The following is a 27,753-nucleotide window of genomic DNA, read 5'->3' as shown; positions in this document are numbered from 1 at the left end:
GGGGTGAAAAGAAAAGAAAACCAAAGTCTCCTCTATTCCACTCTGATTTGCATTCGAGTTATTTCCTTTGTAGGCAGGAGAAACCACACAAAAAGGACAAGCCAGTAAGTAGAGCAAAATAAACAAATCCTCTTCTCAAAAGAGCATTGACAATTTTATTGGGTTATAAATGGCCACAATTTACTGATCATGCGAATGTAGCACAAGCTACGGATTAAATAAATTTTTATGTAGGAGTTACCTGAGACCTGAAAATTATTTCAAAGTTTCCTCCAGAATAAAAAGATTGAGAAATACTGTTAAGAGTGAAGTGGAAGGCAAGGCTAGGAGAGTTTGAATGTTTGAAGGCCATGGTGAAGTTCTGAACCGGTACATTTGGAGAATGAAGGAGTGAAAAAGTTAGCTGGAGAAACGCAGAACTGCTGGATAGTTTTGAGGGCTAATTTGAGACTAGAGCTTGTAAATTTAGAGTAATGTCAATCTTTCTTATGATAAGACTTCCCCCAACAGTCCTCAGCTGTAGATAAGACAGCAAAGGAAAAGAAGAAAGGAAAAAGCTACTGGTTTGGAAAATCATATATTAATATAGGGGTCACTGGGTTCTAACAAGATCAAAGAATCATTGAAGTGGAAGTAGATGAACAAACATTACAGAAGGAGAGGAGGCTGTAGTCGGGGAGTGGGATGTTTGAATTTATGACTTTGGAAACCTCCAGCTGCAGCTGATGGTCAGATTCAGGATCCAAGGGAGTTTGTACCTGAAGAAGCATGGGGACCACTAGAGATGAGAGGCCATGGGTTTGATTTCATCAAATCTCTTGCATTTATTTGCCATTGATCAAATCAAACCCAAATTAGGGCCAGGCGCTGTGGCTCACGCCTGTAATCCTAGCTCTTGGGAGGCCGAGGCGGGCGGATTGCTCAAGGTCAGGAGTTCAGGGCCAGCCTGAGCAAGAGCGAGACCCCGTCTCTACTATGGATAGAAAGAAATTAATTGGCCAACTGATATATATATAAAAAATTAGCCAGGCATGGTGGCGCATGCCTGTAGTCCCAGCTACTCGGGAGGCTGAGGCAGGAGGATTGCTTGAGCCCAGGAGTTTGAGGTTGCTGTGAGCTAGGCTGATGCCACAGCACTCACTCTAGCCTGGGCAACAAAGTGAGACTCTGTCTCAAAAAAAAAAAAAAAAAAACCCAAATTAGACTGGCATTACAAAAAGGGAACGCAGTAGCTTTTGTTATTAAAAAGTCAAGGGATGACTTAGCTTGAGGCATAGCTGAATCCATGAGCTCATAGGGTGTCATGAGGATGTGGACTCTCCATTTTTCAGTCCTTTATATTGGCTCTAATCTCAGGCAAGCTCTTCTCTAGCGGTAGCAAACAGCTTCCGGCAACTCCAAACTGTCATCTTCATCCATCCAAGGTGAGTAAAAAAGAAAAAGTGTTTCTTCCCCAACTATTTAAGCCAAAGTCCTAGGCCTTGTTCTCATTGGTCTAAACCTGGGTCACATTTCCATCTCTGAACCAATCAATTACTGTCATCACAGGCACACAATGCTGTGATTGGACACACCTGAGTCTCAGATCCACTCTTGATATACTTATGTAGGGGTATAGTCAAACTATCTGGAAAACACAAACTGAGAGGATTAGAGGACGGTTCATCAGGGGAAAAACGGGGTGTTGTTTCTAGAAGAAAAGTTGATATGTGCCACACAGCAAAAACAAGTGATATCTTTTTTCTTTTACAGTGTTGAGCAGGTTGTTCATAAGGTCATTCAGATTGATTAGCAGAGCCTGGGATGAAAACAAGGCCCATAAAGCCAGTCTTCAATGAAAGAGAAGGCATGGCCTAGAATCAGTGACTTCATGTGTAAAACAGAACTTGTAGTGTTAGTACTAGGGCCTTTTGATAACTCTTCAGACTGAAAGATTCTTAAGAGCAAAGGATTTTTGCATCCCTGGTACCTGCTAGTGAGCCTGATACTCAATAAATGCTTGTGGATGGATGGATAGATGGATGGAAGGATGGGTGGATGGATGGGTGGAAGGATGAATGGGCAGATGGATGAATGAGTGGATGGATGGGTAAATTGATGGGTGGATGGATGAGTGGATGGTTGGATGAGTGGATGGATGGATGGATGATGAATGAGGGAATGGACTAATGGACCACTGAGTTTGAAAATATCTTAGATAGAAATAGGCTCACAGTATTTGGTAGAAAATGTTCAACAACCAAATGCCTTCTTAAAATATGCCACTCCTATTCAATGACCTCAGAAATGGAGCATTGGAAAAACAGCATATACTCTGAAGTCACACAAGCCTAGGTACCTGGCTCTGTGTGACCTTATGCAAGTCATCTTGCTACCCTAAGTCTCCATTTCCTCATCTATGATATTGGGCAATGTCAGAGTGCCACCTCTGAGGGAAAATGCCAATGGAACAATTTCCTCTTGGTAGCATTCATTATTTTGATGAATTTACTATGGATAGGGCCTGGCTCTCAGCCTGACAATAAAACACTTCATTTCATCAGCACATGGAGAGGGAAGCCATTTTCCAGATAGAGACCCACATTAACCAAAGGAGAAAGGCAGATAGATAAAGCAGAATGCTAAACTTACTCATTTGCTGGGAGAAACTATTTGGAGTAGCCAAGTAACCAGCACATTTTCTCCCTGCCTGCCAACCATAACTAGAGGATTGCTTGTGATCAGGCAAGGGGACTTGGGCTGTATCTTACAGGTAGTAATGCACCAGGCATTGGAAAACTCTTGAAAAAAAGTGCTGGGGTGGTCCCTGACAAGATGGTCTCTGTCTTCTTGGATAAGTTTGTACATTTTTACTTTGTTCTATTATATCTTTATGTTTCTGGGGGGGGAGGGATGCATCTTATCTTCCTCGCTCCCTATATCTTGGGGAAAGGATTACCTCAGTCCCTAAAATACTAACAATAAAGAGAACAACACCTTCCCTATCAGTGTAATTTGCACATCAGCTGCGAGGGGTTGCGCCCCTCAAGATCTGGGTCAGATGGCTTAGCTCCCCAATCTCATAGGTGGTGAAAGTCCACAGCCTGAGACTTCAGCAACGCCTTTGGAGATTTGTATTCTCACGGCCTCCTCTTCCCTCCACTTCCCAGTGATCTCTGGTCAGCATTATGTCAATCCAGAGATGAAGAACACGGCTTCTTCACCAGTTTCCACCAAAATAAAAAACAAAGAATGCCACTCACACAAAACATTCATGAGTAGACTTTTCCAAAGATCTGAGGAGATAAAGGGAGGTCCCAGGAAGGAGTCGCATGCACAGGATACACACAAGCTGTTTAAACCCACACTAGGCATTCCTGTTCTTCCAAAGTCCCTTCTGACCACCCTGACACCAGGGGTTCTTGTCCTGGCCCTTCCCACTCACAGCCCCTAGTCTCATTCCTCCCCATGCATCTGTTTTTCTTCTTCTCTTCCCTTCTCCCTCTTCTATTATCTCTCTCCCCCTTCTCTCTCTGGAACTTCATATTCCCTCTTGCTGACTCACACACAAAGGTTCCACCCCTCTCTGGAACCTCCTCCACAGCTGAAACCCAGACCTGAGGACTTCACCTTCTAACGTTGGTCAAAGGGGTTTTCCCAACAAAAACTCTTCCTTTCTAAGATGAATGTTGGAGCCACCTATTCAGAAAATGATAGTATTCCCGGACTGATTGCAAAGTGCCTGGGATTATAGGTACAACAAATAAACCATCCACTCCTCTTGCTCCTTTTCGTGTACCCGATACATTGTTGATCAATAATAATCACTGCATTGTTTCTGCTCCACTCCACATTCCTATGTGGGTTGAGAGGACACCTGCAAATAGAATTCTCTGTTGCCTATATTTCCCCTACAGCTGCAGGCCTTCAAAGACTGGTGCCAAATACTGGTTCCCAGATTTACTAGCCTTGTGCTTTTGCACACATTGCTTAGCCCTTCTGGTCTCAGTTTCCCCGTTTCTGTAAAATGGGGTGCTAGATCAGCTCATAGACTTCTTGGGAAAATTAAATTAATTAACTCAGGCAAAGTGCTTAATACATGTAAGGGCACAGTAAATGTCAGCTGCTGCTTTTTTTTCTTTTTTGTTCCTTTCTCCTGGAATAGCACTTTATCAGTGCAAAGACAGGAGAGTTTAACCTTTGCACTTTAATGAAGCCAGCCTTGGGCTAGAGATTAGATTACATCTGGAAGTGGCAGGATCACAGCTCAACTTGCTGGTAGCCTGGGCCACAGAGGATAGCCAAGGCACTAACTCAGTTGGGGCCCTGCACTCAGAGGAAAGGGGGACATGATAAGAATATAATCCAGCCCAGAGTAGCCTAAACTGGGAGAGACACTGATTGCCCTGAGTCCAGTTCATTTCTAGGCCAGAGGACTCAGGTCTCAAGCCTGGAGGGTCCCTGGGCTGGGTGGCACCCTGAGAACCCAGCTCCCACTTAGACCTGTCCTAGATCTGATGTGAATCTCTCAGAGGCCCTTCACATTTCCCTGGCTTCACAAGAGGGTGGGAAAAACTAAAATACCACAGACCCTCCCAGAGAGGACAGAGGATGCCCCCTACTGTCTGCAGCTCCAAGAATAGATAGACTCCTTGATCAAATGGCCAAAATGGTCCATCCGGTTCAGGTTGTTCTCATGGCCATACCTGATGGCTGAATGCCACCTGCCACATTACCTACCCATGCCCTGGAGTCTCCACCCCTCACAGGAACAGGCTAGTTGGACTGCTGGCTGCAGCTTCTAGAAAAATAAGGTTAGGAATGGAGTGGGAGAGCCAGGCTTGGGTTGGGTGAAACCAGTATCTCCCAAGGTGGGCCAAGGTGAGGGGGAGGCAGAGGGAAATGGGCCACTGGGCCAGATCCACAGGATGCATCTTGAACGGGAAGCCCAGGTGTGTCTTTCTCTTTGCAGAAGGCAGAGTTGTCTGGGCCTGGACACAAGAGGGCTGGGCAGTGCAGGGAGGGGAAGAGAAAGAGATTACAGCCCACCTAAAAACTACCTAAATGGCACATAGTGACACAAAATCATTTGGAATCTGGTCCTTACTCCCTACACAAGTACATTATCCACGTGGCTTTTTAAACAATCCCTGCAGACTTGAGTCTCCCTTTTGTGTCTTTGGGCTCTTGCTCATCCACACGGCTATAGGCATGTCAGGTTGAGGGTAGAGGGACAGGCAGAGAGGCTGTGTGTTTTAGTCTCCATCCCTGGGTGACCCTAAAGAAGGATCTTGCTCCTTGGTACATTTTGGCCTCTGCACCACCAGTGACCCTGGCCCTCTTTGCAGAAGTGTGCAGGTAAAGGAGGAAGCAAGGCTGCCTGGGAAGTGGAAGTCTCAGCCCAGCAGGGCTGGAACTCAAGGGTAAGAGGGAAGAAGTGTGGCCACTAAGAAGCAGAAAAGGTCCTGGGGAGTTTCCTTAGGAGAGGATGACTCTGGCGACTCTTCCTTTCCAGTGGGCTCAACCTCCTGCCAGAGAGTCCAGTTTTATCATCTGGAGAGGCATCTAGGGCTGGGAGGACCACCCCCTCTCTCCCTTGGCCCTGGGTTTGAGGTAGGAGCCTCCTAGACTGGGGCCCGCGCAAGACCAAGGCAGGACTCAGGACACTGCTCCTGAGTTTTTACTTCCATATAGCGTTAAAACCCCACAAATAAAGGCTCATACCCCAGGATTTATCCCAGGCAGAATCCTAGGCATCCCACCCCTCACCCAAAGCCGCCTTCCTGGGAGGAGAGAATTTGGAAACTCTTCTTGGGCCGGTCAGCTCCTGCCCTCGGGGGAGGTCCCCAGCGATCCGCGGGAGGTCCGGGCACACTGGCTGTGGTGAAATTCTGCCCCGTCAGGCGGCCGCGCTCGCAGGAGCAGCGTGACGCGGCCGCCCGGGGTGGGGGCGCCAGGAGCTGAGACTCGCCGTGCTCGCCGGCGCCTGGCTTCCCTGGGCCGTCGCCAGCCCTGAGCGGCCCGCGGGGGCGAGCGCGGGGGGCGGAGCGAGGCCTTTTCTGGCCGGGGGAGGAGTGGCTGTGGCCGGGGAGGTCACCTGGCTGCTAGACTAGCTGCTGTCACACGCGCTCCGTGCCCTGGCTCCGCTCGGCGTTCTCCTGCGCGCACCCGGGCGCACGGCGCACACTCGCGCTCTGGGACTCAGCCCTGACCCTCCGTAGCAGCCGGATTTGGGAGCATCTCCCTGTCGCTGCAGCCAGCAAGCCCCTCTAGTCCCTATCAGAGAGGTCACATGGGGCCCGGGGTCACCTGCCCGTGGAGCGGACGCCTGCCTCGCCTCCAGGTGAGGACCTGGATTGAGCCCGTGGTGGCCTCGACCCAGGTGGCCTCCGCCCTCTACGATGCGGGGCTACTCCTGGTGGTGAAGGCGTCCTTTGGAGGCGGGGGCTCCTCCAACCACAGCACCAGCCCGTCGCCGCGGGGGACTCTAGAGGACCAACAGCAGAAGGCCATCTCCAATTTCTACATCGTCTACAACCTCGTGGTGGGCCTGACGCCCCTGCTGTCCGCCTACGGGCTGGGCTGGCTCAGCGACCGCTACCACCGCAAGATTTCCATCTGCGTGTCGCTGCTGGGCTTCCTGCTCTCCCGCCTCGGGCTGCTGCTCAAGGTGCTGCTGGACTGGCCGGTGGAGATGCTGTACGGGGCGGCGGCGCTGAACGGGCTGTGCGGAGGCTTCTCGGCCTTCTGGTCCGGAGTCATGGCGCTGGGATCCCTGGGCTCCTCCCAGGGCCGCCGCTCCGTGCGCCTCATCCTTATCGACCTGATCCTGGGCTTGGCGGGGTTCTGCGGGAGCATGGCCTCCGGGTACCTCTTCGAGCAGATGGCTGGGCACTCTGGCCAGGGCCTGATACTGACGGCCTGCAGCGTGAGCTGTGCCACGTTCGCACTCTTCTACAGCCTCTTGGTGCTGAAGGTCCCTGAGTCGGTGGCCAAGCCCAGCCAGGAGCTGCCCTCCGTGGATACCGTGTCTGGCACAGTTGGCACATACCGCTCCCTAGATCCTGATCAGCTGGACAAGCAGAGTGTAGTGGGGCACCTTCCATCTCCTGGAAAAGCAAAGCCCCCCAAAACCGTCATTGCCCTGCTCTTTGTGGGTGCTATCATATATGACCTGGCAGTGGTGGGCACAGTGGACGTGGTGCCCCTTTTTGTGCTGAGGGAGCCTCTCAGATGGAACCAAGTGCAGGTGGGCTATGGTATGGCTGCAGGGTACACCGTCTTCATCACCAGCTTCCTGGGTGTCCTGGTCTTCTCCCGCTGCTTCCGAGACACCACCATGATCATGATTGGGATGGTCTCCTTTGGGTCAGGAGCCCTCCTCTTGGCTTTTGTGAAAGAGACATACATGTTCTATATTGGTGAGTCTGGCATTCTTGGGGAGGCAGGACGTTGCTGGCCCTCTGCGCCATGGGGCTGGCACCAGGGACGCTGTGGTCTGGGCGTCCCAGCTCAGCTCCAGGAATTGAACCTGCTACTTAGGAGGCACAAGGGAGACAGGATTATGTGCACTTGAGCTTCTCTGTATTGCTGATTGAAATGTTACCGGAGTGGTTTCCATGGCCCTAGGAGTCAAGGAGGTGTGGACAGTGGTCCACTGGAGTCAGGAGGGGAGGCTTCAGGATGGCCTTGAATGGAAGAGATGGGGTTAGGTTTCTTCTCCCCAATTTTAAAGGGATGAAACATTAAATAATCCAACTGAAAAGGTCCCTTAATTATAACCATTTGGGGCCAAGGAAGGGCTTTTTTTCTTTTTCTTTTCTTTTCTTTTTTTCTTTTTTATTTTTTTTGAGACAGAGTCTCACTCTGTTGCCTGGGTTACAGCATTGTGGCATCAGCCTAGCTAACAACAACCTCAAATTCCCGGACTCAAGTGATCCTCCTGCCTCAGCCTCCTGAGTAGCTGGGACTACAGGCATGTGCCACCATGCCTGGCTAATTTTTTTCTATGTATTTTTAGTTGGCCAATTAATTTCTATTTTTAGTAGAGACAGGGTCTCACTTTTGCTCAGGTTGGTTTCGAACTCCTGACCTTGAGCAATCCACCCGCCTCAGCCTCCCAGAGTGCAGGGATTATAGGTGTGAGCCACCATGCCTGGCCAAAGGGCTTTTTTTTTAATGCATAAAAATTCTCAATAAATGCCTTCTACAACCAATGTAATAAATTCCCTCAAGGAAACAGACTGAAATTTCCATCTGAGGACACAAGTCAGACAACCACAAGCAGAGAGCTCTAGACCAGTGCTCCAACAGAACTTCCTATGATGATGGTAATGGTGATGTCTGCTCTGTCCAATACAGTAGCCACCAGCCCCAAGGGGAGTGCTCAAGAGCCCAGTGAATGGGCTCTTTAGCCCAACGTGGCTTGAAATGTGGCTAGTGCAACTAAGGAACAGAATTTTAAATATTATTTCATTTTAATTAATTTAAATAGCCACAGAAATACCAGAAAGAACAACTCTACACAGCTACCTGAGGCTGGCCCTTGGCCCAGGTCACACCATCTCAGAAAAACACCTAACAAAATGGCAAACTAACTCCTGGCCAGGTCCCAGTTAAACTGGCCATATGCAAAGGACAGAGTACCCTCCACCTTCCCTTTTCTTTCCGCCACCTCCTCCTTCCCTCCCTTCCTCCCTCCCTCTCTCTCTCTCTCTCTCTCACACACACACACACACACACATACATGCACACACGGTCACGCACTCACACACTGCATCTGGATAAATCAACAGACCTTGAGGGCTGTGTGGCCACTGTGTGAGTGGGACACATTTCTAGAGGCAGTTTGCAAAAGCCTTGGGACTATCTCCCAGAGGTATTCACAAACATCGAGGACAGGCACTTCTTTCCTGGGGAAGCAGGGAGAGGGGTCTTGGTCACTTTGGTGGCACTAGTTCTACTTCCCTAGAAATCACTTAACTCCACCAATAAAGACGCCCTTCGCTGTCACCATGTCAACCATGCCCTGCTGCCCTGCAGATCCGTATGCAACATACACAGCAGCAGGGCTCAGAGACTGGTCAAGGGAGGGCACTAGGCTGCCAGCAGAGAAATGACTTCTTCCAGGTCAAGCCGTTTGTGGATTATGGGGGAGAGGTGGTTCTAAGGGAAGCTTTTGCTTTACTCTGATTTCCTCCTTGGCCAAGGCTGGGCTACAGTGAGGACTCTTCTTGTGTGATCTCTTCACAGCTCGAGCTGCCATGATGTTCGCTCTCATCCCCATCACAACCATCCGATCGGCCATGTCCAAGCTCATAAAGGGCTCCTCTTACGGTGAGTGACAGAATCTCTCCAGATCTTCTGCCAGGGTTTTTTCAGAACTGCTCAGCTGGGACACAGACCTGCAGGCACAGACCTGCAGAAGGCACTTGAGAGAGTTCCAGAAGCATCCTTGAATACACTAGGAACATCCTTGAATATACTGGTTTCTATCCAGGGCAGAGAGAGTAGAAACATGAGGGTGGGAAAGACTCAAAAAGCCAGTCACTAAAAAGCCACAGTCAAAGGAAGACACTGTCTTAGGAAGATCCCACTAGATCAAGGCAGGATTCCCGGAAAATCAAGTCATGAAGATTGAGCGGGAATCCTTGGAAGACAGAGGGACGAGCTCCCCAGAGACTCAGCTAGTGGGGAACAAGGAAGGTACAGCAGCACACTTCTTGGTAACGTCTGTCCCTTCCACAGGAAAGGTATTCGTCATACTGCAGCTGTCCCTGGCTCTGACCGGCGTGGTGACATCTACCATGTATAACAAGATCTATCAGCTCACCATGGACACGTTCGTGGGCACCTGCTTTGCTCTCTCCTCCTTCCTCTCATTCCTGGCTATCATCCCGATCGGGTAAGAGGGAGCTATGTGCCCTGGGGCTCTGGTGCTTAGGTCATGGGTGTTGGACCGTCTCCAGCCCACCAGCATGGGATTATTTATTTTCAGCACTTAAACACAGTGGCTTCTGAGTAGGCTCCCTCACAATGAAAAAGTCCTCCTGTTTCCCCAAACTCATAATCTGGCAATTTGGGAATTCCCCCAATTGCAAGTACAAAACAGAGGGCCCGAACCAGCCAGCTCACTTCCTGGCAGTTTTGTAATGACTATAGGAGCTTCACGTACTTCCTCACCAAGGGACGCTGGGATCAGAAACCCTCAGGAACCATTCAGACCTCGTTTGTTTCACTTCCTGTAGGTGAAAGTCATCCTGCCTCATTTCAGAGTACGGTTTCTTCTCTGTGCACTCAAAGGGCTCTGTGCTCAGGGCCACTGAAATCTCCCGGCCACTGGGCTGTGTGTTTAGTGGCCACATGTGGCTAGATGTTCCCATATAGGGCAGCACAGTTTAGACTGTTAGGCCCTTTAACCCCTTCCCCGGAAGTGAGGTTCTCTCATGCTTATATTGGTGCTGGCAGAAGAGAAGGGAATATATATATAAATATATATCCATAGAATAAATATATCCACAACAAGGTACAAGGGATTTGACATAGATTCACATTTTCAAGGGACCTGCTTAGTAGCACACGAAGGCTCCACATATCAGTTATGGTGGTATTACAGGTAGTAGAGCAGAAAATAATGGAGGACAAGTTGGAAGGGACAGTGACAAAGCCCTTTTTGGAACTCTCACATCACATCATAGTATAGGCCCTGCCTGCATGGAAGGTTAAGCCTCCTGGGATAGGAGCCGTCAATCATTATGGTTCTTTGCTTTACTTCATAGTTGAGAAAAATAAGGTATGAAGATCAAATAGCTGAGAGAATTTGTACAAGCGACAGGCATGACCAGCTCTCGCTTTGTAAGGTGGAGACTGAGCAAGATCTGTCCTCATACTGTCCAACCCTTAGGCCTTTTCAGGTGCTCTTGTTTTCATGTGAGTCCTGGCTGGCTGGGTTGGACCGACTTAGCTAGAGCTGGCATGCATGCAAACTTCTCAGGAGCCCCAGCTCTTTGCCAAGATTAGTAGTTTGAAAATTGAAAATGATCCAGTCCTGTCTCATTGGCAGTTGGTTAAAATAGTCTCTTTAACCTAAACAAACAAAAACCAATAAACAAAAGAAAGCAAATGTTAACTAGCAGTAGAGATATGCATGTGCAAACAAAGCCACGTTCTTTGTACAACGGAATCACTGGGAAAGATTTTTAAATTACTGCTATTGGGATCCCACCTCCAGAGATTCTGACTCAATTGATCTAGGGCACAGGAATTTTTTAAAGCTCTCCAGGTGATTGTACAACCAAGATTGAGAACCACTGGTATAAAGGGAGTGTTTCTATTAACTGTTCCTTCCAGAAAGTCACTAAATAAATGAGATCCTGAAAAATTCTTACAGCTAGAAGAGGTCAAGGCTGTGCAATCAATCATTAAGTGAGAGCAACAGGAAAGACCAGTAGAGCTTTCTAACCACAGAAAGAAAAGCTACATTCCGATGACATGAAAACCCAGGAAGGCATACTGGAGCAGAGGAAGGCTTGGAGGGCCGAGGCTGGACTAGGTCACAGTCTGCATCCTCTTCCTTGATACCAGGAGAGGCCCCTGGGCCACAGCTGCCAACCTGTTTGCAATCCAAGGGGCTGTGGCTGTGCCCCTTCCTGGTACCAAAGTGAGCTGATTTCATGCCATTGTATGTCCATGCAAAATAAGTGACTCAGGCAAAGATCTCAATCAGTGGAGGTTTATTAAGCCAAAGTTGAGGACACACCTGAGAAAAACACTAACTATAGACAAATCTGTGGCTGGTTTTCCAAAGGGGCATTTGGGAGCTTCAGTATTTAAGGGGAACAGGGCATACAGGGAAAAGGGGGGAAGAGAGAGGGGAAGGGGAGGGGGACAAGAAGTGAGGCAAAATGGTTACATTCTTGTGAAGCCCAGGAAAATCTATATTTTACATAAGATAAGGGGGAAGTTAGAAGAGAAAAAGGGAGAGAAGGAAGCATCAATTATGTAGATGTCCCTGGGTAGGTGGAAGAATGTTTGATCTAGTCTTGTCTCTGTTCTGCACCTGGCAAGATAACCTTGTCATTCATTATTAGTGTGGAATCAAACAGACTTTAGTTTCAGGAGCTAGATGTAGCCTGCAGACCCAAAGTTCCAATTTGCACGTCCTTGCTTATGGGAGGCCAGTGAGGAATTGCCTTATGAATGATCTGTGGGGTGAGGCCTTCACAGGTGCCTGAGGCCTTTACCTTCCCTTTAGCATAAGCAGTTGGGGGGCAGGTGGTCCTGAGATTTTTATTTTCCTTTACATGGTTGTGCCCCTTCATGGTACCAAAGTGAGGCAATTTTGTGCTGCTGTGAAAACCTACCCTCTCCTGTTTGCTCTTCTTTCCATACACTAGGGAGATGCTGAGGAAATAATTGTGTGGTTCTGCCCACCCATAGTCTTCTCCCTTCACCCCCTTGCACACAAGCACAAAGCTAATGCTTGTGCTTCATAGAAATAATAGAAGCCGTCAGAAGAGAATGACCTCATCCTCTCCAGTCTACAAACCTAAGTTCATCCACACCCATTGTCATCGTCTTTTAAATTGATACTAATAGCAGACACTTTAACAGGCCTTACTGTGTGCCAGGCACTACTTTAAATATTTCGTATATTTTAACTATTTTAATCTTCCCAAACAGTCCTCCGAGGTAATTACTATTATCCCCATCTCACAGATGAGGAAACAGAGACTGAAGGTATTATGTAACCTAACAAAAGGTGTGCAGCCAGGAAATAGCAGAGACAGGATTTGAACCCAGGCAGTCTCTCTTAACCGCTACATGCCCTGCTTCTCAGAAAAGTTGCCCAGTATCTGGGTGCTGCTTCTCCCATCTCCTGAGGGTGCTCACTGCACTGCCTGACTGCTCTCTCCTGAACTCGTCTACCAGAACTGACACCGGACCTACCACCCTCTCTCCTCCTCTTCACGGTCAAGTTCTCCAATGCCGCCCTGCACCGGCTGTCTCGCGTCCTCACCTCCCACTCACTTTCCAACCCACTCCAGCCTCATTTGCTCCCCCCAACTCTGCCCCCACTGCTCTGCCAAGGCCACTAATGGCTTCTATGTCGCTGAATCAGCTGACACACTGCCATCCTCGTCTCACATGATCTCTCGGCAGCCCCTAACGCTGTCACTGTCGATCACTCTTTCCTCAGAAGGTATTTGTCACTTGGCATTCACACCACCTCTTCCTGCTGGTTTTTCTCCCACCTCTCTGATGGCTTCTCCTCTACAAACCTCCAAATGCAGGTATTCTTTGGGGCTCTGCTCTGGGCTGTCTTCTCACTTTGCATCCTCTAAGCAATCTACAGTACTTCCCCATGCTCCAATTACCATTTATTGGGTTCTTGATAACCTCCTAAACCTGGTCCCCTCTCACTAACTGGCACCACTACCCGCCCAGGCTGGAGACCTGGGTCCCCAGGATCCCCGCTCTTTCTCGTCTCCCCCATCCTCCAGCCCATCAGGCCTTATCCCTTGGTTCTATTTCCAACATATGCCTCAATGTCATCCTTTATTTCCACTGCTACCACCCCTCGTCCATAGCACCTCAATGACTGAGTCAGCTTCTGAACCAGTCTCCGCACATCCCCTCTTGTTCTCGTTCTCCTCCCACCTTCTCCCCACCAGGCGGCCAGAGCAGTTTCCCTAAAGTGTAACTCAGATCATGTCAGCTGCTGCTCAAAACCCCATACTTGGCTTTCATTGCTTTTCATTTATTTATTTTTTGAGGCAGCCCATTCTGCTTGGGATTAGCGAAGGCTAACGTTGATCTTGACATCTACCTGGGAGTTCATTATCAGGCAGAAGTGAGATGGAAAGAGATTCCAGGAAAAGCAAAATGCAGGTGCTGGGGGCTCATGGTGTTATGGGAAGCAGGGGCAGGCTCAGTACCTGCCGGACGAGAACGAACCCTGAATGAGAGAAGTTCCCTAGGACCAGCTGTCTCCACTCAGGGGAGCATTCTGGTGCCATAAGTGGATACAGCCTCTCAGCCTTTCAGTGACTAAAAAGACCTGCCATCCCCCGTGCCAGCTGTTCTCCTGTAACTCTCTATTGTAAATTCTTACAGCATCGTGGCCTATAAACAAGTCCCATGGTCGCAATATGGAGACATCACAGAAAAATGAAGGTGCTGACCGGTGGGAGCCGAGAACACCAGCAATGGCCAGGCCTCCTTGAAGACAAAAGAAGGGACTGGGGAACTGGTGACCAAAGCAATCCACTGCCCAACAAGCCAGAGCTGGCTTCAGAATGACCCGCTCTGGTTCAGAGGGTCCCTGCTGGGTGGGGAAAAGCACTTTCCTGGTGATGGAAGAACTTTCTCAGCTTTAAGATGCCCCTATGAGGCAGAGATTAGGCTCTGCTGGCAGCAGAGCAGGAACTCAAGGGTTAGACGCAGGCTGCGAACTGCCATTCCAGACCCGAAAAGGGGCTTCAGGCTCCAGCTGCAGAGAGCCAGCCCCCTTTCTTCCAGAGACTGTCTTGAGGGCTCCATGTTATGGCCAACTGTCACCTGGCTGCTGTGCTGGAGTCCTGCAGGAAAGCTCAACCCAAGGCATGCATTTCAACACCTAAGGGGAATGAGGAGGAGACATTTTATAAGAACTGCCAACGGTTTCGCACAAACAACTCTAGCTTTTAAATTAAAATAAAACCTTGAAAGAAGTTAGCTTTCTTTCCTGAGGCCCTCCTTAGCTTTGAACACTCGGGAGAGCAATGGAGCCCAGGCCCGTGGCTTCCGGGCAGTGTTACCATTACTGTTGCTTGTAAGCAGCAAATAGCAAGACTTGCTCCAATGGCATATTCAGTTGAATACATTCAGCCAACAATACTTCCCAAAGTGGGTGGTATGGAGAAAAGGGAGATATGTTAAGAACCATTTCACTTTGAGGTACTTATTTTTATAGCCTATTTTACTTGGATCTATAAAAGCAGACTCACCTCCTAATAAAATCAGCATTCATAGTGTGAGTGTATGAACCATTCTTTTCCAGGTCATACTCCCTCTTTACAGACATGCCATTCTTACTGGGGTAAAACACAAAGTGAGAGAATGCATTTACATCTCAGGGCACTTGGGCTCAGAAAGTTTGTATCTCTAAGCCCCTTGGCAGGGAAAGAACAAAACTTTATGGCTCGTCTACTAAAGTCCCAGCATTGTGCAAGGTGCTGAGATACAGTGAGAACAAGACATGACCGTCTCCGCCCCAACTGAGCGTACTGACAGATGGCGCGGAAAGAACAGCAGGTAGCGATGTTTCCTGTGATAAATGCTAATGCAAGGGTACAACCAGGTTTTCGAGAACAGCGAGGGCTTCCCAGAAGTGACGTCTATTCATAAGACGGGAGGATAAGTTGGAGTTACCAGGGCCAGATTTTGGGGGACATTCCAGGCAGAAGGAACAACATGCTGGAAGTCCCAAAGGTGAAAATGTCCCCAGGTTTAGGAATTCAATACAAAGGAAGCAAAAAGGGAAGGAGGGAGGGCAACTATGAAGGACAGGCTAGAAATGAGACCAGAGCAGTAAGGAGGGACAACATAAAAGATCCCTTTCAAAAGAAGAAAACATCTCTCTTTATAGTAAATGGGAAGCCTGTTGGAAGGTTTTAAGCAGAAACACAGAATGCTTATATTTGCATCTTAGAAAGAGCTCTCTGGCAGCACTGAGAAGAATGGATTGGTGGAAGGAGGGAGCAAGACTTGCAGGAAGGAGACCAGCTACAACACAGCAGGTGCAGGATACTGGCGGACTGACACTGGGTAAGAAGCCATGAGCGTGGAGAAAAGTAGACGCATGTGGAGAAATATCTGAGAGCTATTGGTCACAGGAGCTGGTGATGGATGAACTGTAGAGGGTGGGACTGATGGAGGCCAGAGTGACTCAGATTTGGGGCTCAGGCCACCGGGAAGGAGGTAGAGCCCCTCATTGAGACAGGCAACATGAGCAGAGCAGATGGGATGGGAACAATGAGGTCAAGATCATGGTCCATCCTCCAGCCGTCCTCACCAATACGCTCATTCCTCTGATTCCTTGCCTTCCACCCCAGCCCAGCCCAGCCCCCCAACCTGAATGAATCTCATAACTCCTGCTCCTGAAGAGCTTGCTCTTTGTGTTCAGAGAAATTTATTTGTCCACGTTGACTCTGCTATAAACCTGTGGTTTTTAACCTGAGCTGGGCTCTCAAAGCCCAAGTATTGGCTCCTTTTGAACCCCACCTGTCACCAGGGCAGCAGTTTCAAACCTCTCAGCTCTCCTTGGGGACACCATTTCTTCTAACAGATGTTCTAACCCAGTGGTTCTTGGACTGGCAGCGTAATTGTCACCTGGGAACCTGTTAGATATGAGAATTCGGTTCCACCCAAATCGAATTCTAGGAGTGGGGTCCAACAGTCGGTGCTTCACAAGCCCTCAAGTTTAAGAACCACCATCCTCTCCTGTCAGGCCTGACTTTTCCTGAAAGTTCTTGAAACCTTCCCTGGGTCCTCCTCCTCCTGCTCTTCCTCTCCCTGCATCATTAATTCCTGAGGCCCCCAAGGCCCTGCACTTGGTTCTCTTCCTAAGAAATCTAGTCAACTCCCAGGGGCTCAGGAACTCCATTTCCAACAATCTAATAGTCAACATCTCCACCTGGATTTCCTCAAACCTAAACCCAAACCAAATTCTTCCTCTCCCACCCCACCATCTAAGCTTCCTGCGTCTTTTTTATTTCTCTCCTGATTGATTTCGGTTAAAGGCAGCCTCTCCAGCTCCCAGGCTGGAGATCTCAAACTCTTCTCTGGCCTGTTCCCTCACTTCTTGCCAAGCTTTTGCGATCTATTCCTATTTATCCTGCAGGCCTTGATCTGACCACAATCCTTCAGCATCCTATTTCCATCATCTTCTTAAAAAAGAAAAAAACAGGAAAAATAAAAGTATATTCTGCTTTAAAAAATAAAATATTCACGGGCAGGCACAGTGGCTCCCACCTATAATCCTAGCACTCAGGGAGGCCGAGGCGGGAAGATTGCTTGAGGCCAGGAGTTCGAGACCAGCATGAGCAAGAGACCCTGTCTCTACAAAAAATAGAAAAATTAGCCGGGCATGTTGGTGTGCACCTGTAGTCTTAGCTACTGGGGAGGCTGAAGCAGGAGGATTGCTTGAGCCCAGAAGTTTGAGGTTGCAGTAAGCTATAATAACACCACTGCACTCTTGCCGGGACAGAGACTCAAAAAAAAAAAAAAAAATTCACAAAGCATACAGGAAGGATTGTTATCCTTCCTATTTAAGTTGATCCTTCCTATTTAAACAATAGGAAGAGTCTTTCCAAAAGGACTCCCATATATTGAGTGTCCATCCACCAGACACTTAGGTGCGTTGTGTACATTATTGCTAGCCTGCCTGGCAACCCTATAGGGAAGGCTTGTCTTCGTTTCAAAGATCACAATACTTCATGTTCGGAGAGAGGTGACTTACCTAAAGCCACACAGCTAGTAAGTGGCAAAAGCTGAGATTCGATCCCGAATCTCTCTTATTCTGCCTTGCTGCATTTTGTACAACTGCAGTCTTAGATGAATGGTGTCTACTGTCAGCAAACCAAGTTCAGCACCATTTTGAGTCCACTGAAGTCCGATGTGTTACCCTCATTAGGTAAACTTCACTGGCCTCAAATTTGCAACACTCTAATAAACCACAGACATTTCCTCTTTCCTTACAAATTCTTTAAAAACATCACTAACAGCCCACAAAACCAAAATTATGACTGGCCCTGACCTGGTTGTTGGGCGTTGCTATGGGACTGGGGCAAGAGGAAATCTTCCATGTAATAAACACCTGGGCTGTCCGGCTGCCCAGCAACCATGATGGTTACTACACTAGGTGGTTTCTTCATCTCCTTGAACTGGTACCAATTTGTAAGATGCAGGAGAGGATAAATTGAGGATGGGTCTGTAAAGAAGAATAAAAATATATATTTTTTTCCCTGTTGCTCTGTAAGTCCCAATACTTGTAGGCAAACGGATTGGTATTCAGAGACTATCAGAAAAGAGAAAAAGAGGCACATGTGTTTTTTTATGTCCTACAAAAAGGCACAAGTGAGAACATGATTTCAAGGTAGAGAAAGCATCTTTTATAGTTTTATTGGTCCATTACTTTAAGTTAATTGAGGTAAAGAAACTTTTTAAAATTTACAAGCTAATAGTTTTATCAAGCAATACAAATTCTTTAGTTTACCTCAAATGTAATACTAATCCATAGTAAACAACAGAATTTTTTATACACCAATATATGAAAAAAAAGTGGACAAAAACCTCGTGCCAGCATCAAAAATTCAACAAAAACAACTTTTTTCTCCCATTTTACAATCTCCAGGTTTCATAACAAAGACAAAAAGGCGATATTCTTTGTAAAGTTTGGTAGCTTCATGAAACAAAGATAAATCACTTATCAACACACATTCCCTCAAGCACTTTTTTTTTTCACAGCTTTTATTTTGGCTTAATGGCAGCATGAAGAGAAGAGAACATTTACACAGAGGACTATCAATATCTCAGAAGGTATTTTTTTTTCTTTTCTTTTAAAATTTTAAGCGTAAAGAATGATTTCTAAAAATAAGAAATAGAGTCTGTAATTTGGACATATTCTAAGCAAAAGGTTTTTAAAATCGTTTCTTTAACAGTTAAAATACAAGTTAGAAAGTGTGCTGGCAGTTTATTTCATGGGAATATATCAGATGTCCGTCGTTTCTCAATGCATTCCCAACTCAGAGGCGAAAGCAACAGGCACACAAAAGTGCAATGGACAGGAAGTCGACTAGACAGGACCAAAACCTCAGGGGTCTCCAGATGAACAGTGCTGACTGTTACGAGATGCTGGTTTGTTATTGGACGAAGGCCCAGATGACAGAGCCATGGCTTTGCCATACTGACTTCACATTTTTGTTTGCCATTTACATTCCTTTCTCTTCATTTCCACATGGAGAAAAAAAGCCCTTTCCCCTACCAGTATCATTTCTGACTGAAGGGTTGGTCTGAGACTGTGAACAAGCCTGTCCAACAGGGGAACAGGGGTGTGACAGGTGCTACCTGCTGTGACCCAACCCACAGAGAGTCCAGGCTCACCTGGGGAGGGAGCAGCGCTTCCGGGAGAGGTTCATATGCAATACTTTTCATCACTGGTTTTAATGGTAAAAGCTCTCCTAAAATGGACTAAACTATGTGAGTCAACATAATAGGGTTTATATGTTTTCGGCATTTCAATCTGTGGAAGATTTCCATCTGACACATGCTGCTCTGAGGCCCCCACAGTATCTTAAAAAGCTGTTCTGCAGGATCAGGGTCAACCTTTAATATTGTCATAATCTATAGAGTTCTTTGTATCTATATGATTTGTCAGTGCTGATACTGTACTAAAATACCCTCTAAAATCAAAAGTATGCCAAAAGACACTACATTAATCTTTCACATTAAAAAAAAAAAGTTTTGTGGTCCCTGTGTTTCCTTACATTATCAAAAATATCATTTGGCAATAGCAATACTTAGTTTTCTCCTCCCAAAAGGCAACCCTAATTATGACCCTCCCTTTCTTGCTTGTTTAAGAGGACTGGGGACTGTCAGGTATCTATTGTGTAAGCTGAACAACTGATTACATCTCTAAAATTCTTTCTACCCAGAATTTTAAAAACACGAGTTAAAGAATAAGGCATATTAGAAAGTGTTGACAAATTCTTGAAAAGTAGGGTTGGACTTTTAACAGTCTGTGGCATTATTTAAATTCTGGTTGATTTTCAAGTGCCAAATACACAGAATGTTTATATATGAGACAAATTTCTTATTGGTTTATTAAGGTTATTTTTTCAAAGCACTTATAGACTGGCTATAGTAGCAAAAACTACCTAGATAACATATTTTTCTGTCACATGAAAAGGTTTAGACAGCCACACCCAGGATGCATTTCAAACACAAATGATTAAGAAAGAACAATCTCCCTGTAGCAAGGCCACCCAACCATTTCTAGTGCACACAGCCCCTGAGCACACTCTGACACGTGTAACTACGGGGAGACCAGACATCCCTAAAACAAACCCTGACAACCTATAGGGTGGGTTGGTAAAAAACCGGGTTCCAGGTTTATTTAATTTACTCAACTAAAAAACCACAAGGAAGAGGAGAACAACTCCAACACACCCAACTCAATCTGTAAGGCTCGCCCAGGAGAGAACATTTTCCTTACATTTACTGAAAAATGCCACCCATCTGCTATCTGAACAGAGAGAGGAAAACATAAGAAATGAGAGGGTGTGTCCAATCTGTTGCCATCTTGAGGACTTTTGAAAGTGAGACAGCAAATCCAAATCCCCATCATCATTTTGTAAATGAGGGTGGCCAAAGCAGCGTTACCCCAGCCATATAATTAGATGACCCAGTTTCCACAGGCCCTTAAAGTAGGCGTCGGGGAAGGCGGGGTGCATGAGGGGTGCCCTGCCCTGACCACAGGCAGTGCATCTTCCAAGCGGAACTGCCTTGCATGGCAGCCAGCAACGCCAGCTAGCCAGAGAAGAGCCCAGCACGAGCCCACCCGAGACCCACGCTGAAGAGGCCACCCTTGACCTCTCCCCCGATCCTCGCTCACTGGTTCGGAACAGAGCACAGAGAATGACTGCCTTGCAGTCCAGTGTGTGGTGTCAAAACGAAGCCAGTGCCTGTGATTTCAAAGCCATCGGTGGAAGGACCAAGTTGCACAAACTCCGGACGTTCCTTAGGCTATGTCCCAAGAGAGAAACTCTGTTGCTGACTGCCACGTGGTCATCATGTCCTCCTATCTTTTGATCACAAAAGGCAGCCTCACAAGAAGTGAGCAGCAGGTATGCATTTCATTTCACCATGTGGAGGTAGCTGAGAAAACACATTCAACTCAGTAACATCTAGGACATAGTCCAGGTAGGGCTGAAATGTGGCATGAAAACAGACTTAGTCTACATTCACCACAATACCTGGAGTCTCTCGGGTTTATTATTCCAGCTAAAGAAAGGTGTCCAGTGAGTTGAAAGGATGGCACAGTGAAATACCGAGCCCATCGCCTCCACAGTCACACTTTAAGTCCACCAGGAATCATTATAAAGCCTCACTGAAGGATAAGACCCAACACCAAACCTGGCTGGGTAGTAGGTTCCCTCTTCATTTAAGAAGCAGTTCCTTGCTTTGAGTAGTAGAACAGCCTAGAATCTTCTTGTGGATCTACCATGTTCATAAGGAAAAGCAGCGTCCACACTTGCTACAAATCACAACTGCTCTCTGAAACCTCGCTAGCATCTCTAAAATCTGCTTAGTTTCCAAGAATCCTCTCTCCTGCCTTAGCCTGGATAGTTAACCTGGGTGAATGAAGCTTTTGTTTTCCAGGCCCGGAGCAGTTCCCGGGGGACCTGCCATTCCACTGCCACGTGTTCATGCCTCAAAACCGTCCACATCCCTCTGCCTGAGGTGAAGTGCACCTCCAAGCAGAAACCTCATGAAAAACAAATGTGAGAGAGGAGACAGTGATCTCAGGGCCACGATTCTGTGGAGCCAAGAAGGACTGGGTGATAAAACCTCTATGAGCCAGTCTTTGGCACCAAAGTCTCCAAGTGACATTTCTCCTAGAGTCTCCTCTGTGCTTGATCCAGATGAAGAGGCAAACGCCTGGGGGATCCTGGGGGTAGGAAGGGACTACTTATTGTCCCCTTCTTTCTGGGCCAGCCTCCTCACCCCCTCAGATGCCAGCCTGAAGGCAGGGACAAGAGTCCCTTCTCCACAAGGACCATTTCTCCAAGGAAGTCTGTCATGTACACTGGTTTTCCTGGCTCTGCTGTCAATAGCATGCCTGGAAGATAGAAAGTTCGCCTTGTTCTGGCTCTTTCTGGTGTCTTAAAAGCACAAGGCATCACATGGGGACCAAATAAATAGAGGATGGAATCCCAAGGTGCCCGAATCCCTTTAAAGCCAGCCTTCTGCCTCCCATGAGGACAGCATATAAATGTACAAACCCATGCCCCTCTCCGTATCCACCAGTGAGGAACCTGGTAATTTTTTTTTTTTTAAATGCTGCTTCTTTCCCAATGAACCATTACTTAGGAAATTTTCTGGGCTTCAGCAACTAGCAGGTAGTCAGAGGCTAGTTTTCCTATAATTCCTTCCACAGTTCTTCCCAAGCATTCATTACACTGGACAACATTTTCACAGCACACATTCCTCAAGCCAAAGCTTCACATGCTCCCCGTGAGGATGAGCATTCGCTGCTGGGTTGGTCTGGTGCCTTCTGCCAAATAGCAACGGGGGCTGTCAGCTCACTATTAGATACACACTCGGACAGCGTCCACACCCATACCCACACGATGGTTTAGAGGTAGAATGAAATGCTGAATCGCCACACAGGGGTAGATAAGTTGTTCTTACCCTTCTGCTCCAATGAATCATTTCTAATTGTACCGAACTGAAAATTCACATCGAAGGATTTGGGAATGGCACGAATAGGGTTTGACAATACAGGCAAGTACCAACTGATGTAAAAATTATCATTTAAACTGGGAAGTTGTCAAACTCGATGAAATGGAACCCAACTATTCTCTATGCTGTTCAACTGGTGCACCAACAGCACTGTAGCTGTGGCCGATGCAAGGTCGACCCTGTAGTCAGAAGTGGCATGAAGTGACTTCAACATGCCGCATGTTGGCCAGGATTCACAGGGGAACTTGCATAAGAAGCAGTGTCTCAACACACAGCTGTTTCATTAAGAACTACCGCTTATCAGGCTTAGACTTATAGTTTTACAGGGATGAGCTGCAGATGAAAGAACACAAATATGACACATGTAGCTCCATTTCAGGAGGGAAAAAATGAGTTGGAAGATAGATCCTTTTTGACTGTTTTGTGATTTGAAAAGTAAACCTTGTAATAGTTTGAAATGAAGACTCTAAACACAGCCAGCAGTCCCCAAGAACATGGCTACAAACTGAGGAGATTTTAGCTTAACTATTAATAGAAGCAAAGAGTTCGCTGTTACACTTGTCATCTTCGAGGCCTGTCCAGGTACTGACGTCTCTTCCTGACCAGGAAATGTTAAGAGTTAAAGCACTTTACGTAGAACATTCACATGGAGTTTACAAATTTCAACCGTGTCATAACAACATGACATTCCAGGCCCTCTCACCAAAAGCTTGCCCAAACATTCAGCGGACACGGTAGGAAATATTAAACTAGGTCTTTTTGGTGAGGTAAAGGCAAATTGCACAAAGCAGACGCTGGAGGTGGGGTTTGGTATATGCCCACTGATCTCAACAACAGGTGAGCTACTCTGACTTCAAGACAATAGGTATTCCCTAACAGATCTAATCCCTGCTCTGATGACAATTAACAAGCTAAAGAAAGACACTGAAGACCTTCACAGAGAAAAATGCACCGTTTTGTTTCATTCTAACACAAAAAGTTTCCCATCTATTGCATTCTAGTGTCAGAAGCAAGTCCGGGGAGTATCCCCTGCAGCTTCTGAAGGCATCGCATGAGGACAAGGACGCTGGCTCGCTCCCTCAAGCATGGGTGCGTATCGACACTGATTCGAATGTCCCTACATGAAACAGAAACAGTAAAACAGGCAGCACTCGTCACAAGCAGGCAGCAGGCCACACTCACAGCTCGAGGCCACTGTACGTTAAGGACTTTGCACGGAGGTGCCCACACCTGCTTCCAGGCGGACACAAGCCAGTGCCCACAGAAGTCCATGTGTCCACAGAAGGCAACCGCTGCCTTCTACTCCTGCCTCCTTCCGAGTCCTTGAAAAGCAGGATCTGGGTTCTCCCCTACAACAGGCGACTCAGCTGTGCCCAAAGAGAACACCGTCATGAAATGCCAGGATGCCGGCTGCGGGCTCTTGTCCTTCGGTTTCAAATCTCCATGGTGCTCCATCCGACAGGTCCCTTCACAACCCGGAGGTAGGCTCTGCTTTTGCTGAGAGATGATTCCCGCCTCACGGAATCCACCAAGGAATAAATACTAATGGGAAACCACTGTGGGGCGAAGTGGGGGGAGGGAGGAATACAAAGGAGAGATGTTTCTGTGGTGGCTTTCCCAGCGTCGCCTCTCTGGCACTGCGGGGACTTCCGGTACAGGGTGCCGTGCCCTGTGTAGGTAGAAGAGTCTCCGTCCCAGGAAGGAACTTACTTGGCCTCTTGTTTCTCCTGCAGCAGCGGAATAACCGACTCCCACGCCATGAGGCACTGAAACAACAACAGGCACACACGGTGTCAGCATCGAGTTTCAGAGTTCAGGGTCAACTTCTTAGTTCTGCTCTGACCTACCCTTTCATCATCAATCCTGCTGGGTCACCTTTGCTGAACACACCTGCATGCATCATCCAGAACCAGGATACACAGGGGAGGTGACAGGTGTTTGTTTTGAATGCCTGACCCCCACCTTGACAAAAGACAGCAGTGTCTCTAAAAGGCTTAAATGCATCCATGTCAGTCCAGAAAGCTCAGATCCAGAGAGTGAAAGTGGATTCACTAGATGACATTCTTTCCCTTGAAAAAGCAGAAAAGAGACCTTGCAGGAAGCCCGTGATGAAGCCCTAGGCCAGGTGCCAGCAGGATGGAGACACTGCTGCAGGTGTGGGTGGTGCTTACCTAAGGACGTCAGTCATAACTGGAACAGGCCAGCCACTGACTCACCAGCCTCAGATTTGCTTGTCTGGGCCACTCCTGGATCTCCAGAAACGGAGAATGGGGAAGGGGACTTGAGTTTTATTACATTCAAACACTGCTGTGTACTTTCCATTCATATCACCAGTCCTCACTCTCCTCCATGAAGCAGAATTATTATTCATTACACACATACACGCCCATTTCATCGATGGGGAAATAAGGACTCAGGAAAAACAATGGGCCCAGACACACAGCCCACACGTGGCAGAGCTCATGGCTCCCACACTGACGTCCTTTCCACTACGCCAATCTCTTTGCATTCCAGATCCTATGAAAGGCCAAGAACCTGGAAGACTCTGCTATGGTCCTCTGAGAGCACCCTGTTTGGCAGAAATGATCCTCCCTTCGAGCAGTCTCTTGCGTAACGAGGACAGGTGAACCGCAGGAAGCCTTTCGTAGAAGTAGCCCAGGGCTGGAGGATTTACTCCTGAGTCATTTGGGGAGGAGTTTTGAGAAGCTGGGAGGAGAGAGGCATCCTTAGGTCAAGCAGGAAAGAGGGGGAGCGAAATTGCTCCCTGATTCCTTCCTGGTGACTCTGAGGTTAGAAAGGAAGTCAGATGGTCCGTGGCATTCTGGGTCCTGTTCTCTCCCTCGGCCATCACTTCACGTCTGGAAGGGTCTTCCTACATCAGCCACGAGGAATCGAGGCCATGCTAGCTTCCTTTTTGGTCCTCAAATGCACCACATTCCTTCCTACCCTGGGGACCTTGCACATGTTGTTCCCCTTGCCTGGAAAATATGTTTCCTCAAGTCTTTGTCTCTGAGACTCAGCCTAAATGTTCTTTCCTCAGACTGGCTTTTCCTGCCCACTCCATCAGCCTCTTCCCCCACCGTTGTACTTTCTCCCACAGGTTCCTGTTCTTTTCCTTATCTTGCCCTGAAGTTTCGGGTGTTTTGCTTAACACACATCCTCTACTAGATGGGGGCTGCCTTAAGGGCAGGAATCCTGTTGTTATCAATTCTGTACATACAGTCCCCTGCGCATAGCAAGTGCACAAAAAGCACCCGTTAAGTATTTGTAGGAGCCAGGACTAGGCGGGGACAGTGCCCCTGTGCGTGGTGCAGTAGGCAGACGGGTCCTCGGACCAGGGCTTTGGAAATGGTGGGATTAATCACTGAGAGAAGTGATGGAGACATTTGATCTAGTTGGTTCTACAGTAGTGGGAAGGCCGTTGAACAGGGCAGGGAAAGTGAGGGAGTCAGGAGGGAAGGCACATTGACTGAGGGCCCACCATGTTCCAGGAGTGTTCTAGGTACTCATGCATCCATCATTTCATGTTATCTTTACAATCGTTTGGTGGAGAAGGATTGCTCCCACTTTACGGATGAAGAAACAGAGGCACGAAAGGCACCTCGCCTAAGGGTATAATCAGTAGAGAAATGAAAGAGGCTCTGACTTCACATGGAGTGATCTTCCCACCTTTGGGCAGGCAGGACTGTCCTGAGGACAGGTGGCCCCTGTCCCCTAGGCTGCCAGTGTGTCAGAAGCATTTAGATTTGTGGACCTATCAGAGTCCACTCGGACCCTACTTTGGTCACCAACAGGCTATGCACCCTTGGACAGAGCTTAAAACCTTGCTGAGCCTGTTTCTTAAGCTTTAAATTGGGAATCATAAAACCCATGTGATGGTGCTATAGTGAAAGCTAAATTTTAAGGTGACATATGCAAAGCCCCCACCCAGCCCAGGGCCAGCCCAGCACCACAGGGCTCCATAAACAGAGGAGTGAGAAGAGGAGCACGCCACCCTTCTCCTTCTGCTTCCAAACTGCCCCTCTCCCTAGGACCTGACAAGTAAGGAACCTTCCATGACGGCTTCCTGAGCTCTCCTACGAATGACTTTGATGAGATGCAGACTCACTGCACCTGAACAGCAGCCAGAGCCACCAAAGCCTTCAAAAGAGATCACTTCTTCTGGTTTGGGATGAGGACGTGCTCCCAGGATCGTAGTGTGAGCAGCCAAGTTAATACTTGTCCAGCATGCTGGGAGGCTCCAACAGTTTGATTTCAAGTCTACAAGTTATTAATACTTGTTCAATTGTGATGGGGCCATTCTTCATCTGTAACTTTAAGCTTTTAAGGAATACTGGGATTCATTAGCAGAAACGATATAGCAAACCTTGATTGGGGAGACTGGGCTGTAGTTTGTGGACAGTCAGAGAGAGAGAGGGAGAGAGGAGAGGGAGAGGGAAGGAGAGGAAGGGACAGGGAGGGGGAGGGAGGAAGGGAGGGGGGAGAGGGGGGAAGAGAGAGAGAGACAGAGAGACAGAGACAGAGACAGACTGTGTGTATGTGTACAGCTGCCAGGGTGCTTAACCTGAGGTCCACAGATCAAAGGGATCCATGAATAAAACTGTTTTCCTTTGTAATCCTACATGCCTTTATTTAAGGTATTAAGAAAACAGTATTTTAAAGTTTATTTTAAAAACAATCAGTATTTCGGTAAGGGGTCTACAGGCTTCGCCTGATCACCAATGGGCCCATGGCACAATGAAAGTGAAGAACCCCTGTATCCAGAACTGCAAGACAGTGTAAAATGACCCCACAGCCTGCGTTACCTGCCGACTTTAGGTCCGACTGACTCTGGGGAGCAACCAGGCGCCAGGCCCAAAGAGCATGGAGGGTAAAACTGCTGCTTCCACTGGCGGCATTTGCAAGGGAAACCCCTGTGTGTCCCGGGACCTCTGCTTCCAAACTGGGCGCCACAGCCAGCACAGCTGGGCAAGGGCACAAAGGGGCAGCTGAGAGTGAGATCGAATGAGGGGAGAAGGTGATGCCAGCAGGACCCCTGCTCCTGGACTTCTGGCGGGCCCCTACGAAAGGCTCCAGCTTCTAGAAAACAGGGTCTTGTTGGGCAAACTCATTACCTTCTCATAATACTGGATGTTCTTGTCCGCCATCCCCATGAGCAGCTGCCGGAAGTCCTGCCTCTTGTTGTTCTGCCACCTTTCCATGTCGGCTTTCAGATCAGCGTTGAAACACTCCATCCGATCCTGGCATTTCTCAACGTCTGCTGGCACCTGG

At 47.8% G+C, this 27,753-nt stretch overlaps 2 protein-coding genes across 2 annotated transcripts in view; one reads left to right on the top strand and one right to left on the bottom strand.

Moving 5' to 3' along the window:
• Positions 1 to 6,053: 6,053 nt before the first annotated feature.
• SLC46A2 (solute carrier family 46 member 2) lies at positions 6,054 to 15,373 on the top strand. Its single transcript, XM_012768916.2, has 4 exons — positions 6,054 to 7,400; positions 9,232 to 9,315; positions 9,727 to 9,883; positions 14,095 to 15,373. Exons 1-4 carry the CDS (start codon positions 6,272 to 6,274, stop codon positions 14,150 to 14,152), a joined length of 1,428 nt encoding a protein of 475 aa, XP_012624370.1. The 5' UTR covers positions 6,054 to 6,271; the 3' UTR covers positions 14,153 to 15,373.
• Positions 15,374 to 23,094: 7,721 nt separating this feature from the next.
• The window catches only part of SNX30 (sorting nexin family member 30), a 106,739-nt gene continuing 102,080 nt past the window's right edge, over positions 23,095 to 27,753 (bottom strand). Inside the window, exons 8-9 of the mRNA XM_012768918.3 lie at positions 27,597 to 27,749; positions 23,095 to 24,248 (exon numbers count right to left, since the gene is read on the bottom strand). Of these exons, the coding sequence (XP_012624372.1) occupies positions 24,189 to 24,248; positions 27,597 to 27,749 (213 nt within the window). The 3' untranslated portion in view covers positions 23,095 to 24,188. The remainder of the gene's footprint in view (positions 24,249 to 27,596; positions 27,750 to 27,753) is intronic.

Source organism: Microcebus murinus, chromosome 12 (assembly GCF_040939455.1).
Source record: "Microcebus murinus isolate Inina chromosome 12, M.murinus_Inina_mat1.0, whole genome shotgun sequence".
NCBI classification, from domain to species: domain Eukaryota; kingdom Metazoa; phylum Chordata; class Mammalia; order Primates; family Cheirogaleidae; genus Microcebus; species Microcebus murinus.
This window is presented reverse-complemented; position numbering and strand designations above follow the sequence as displayed.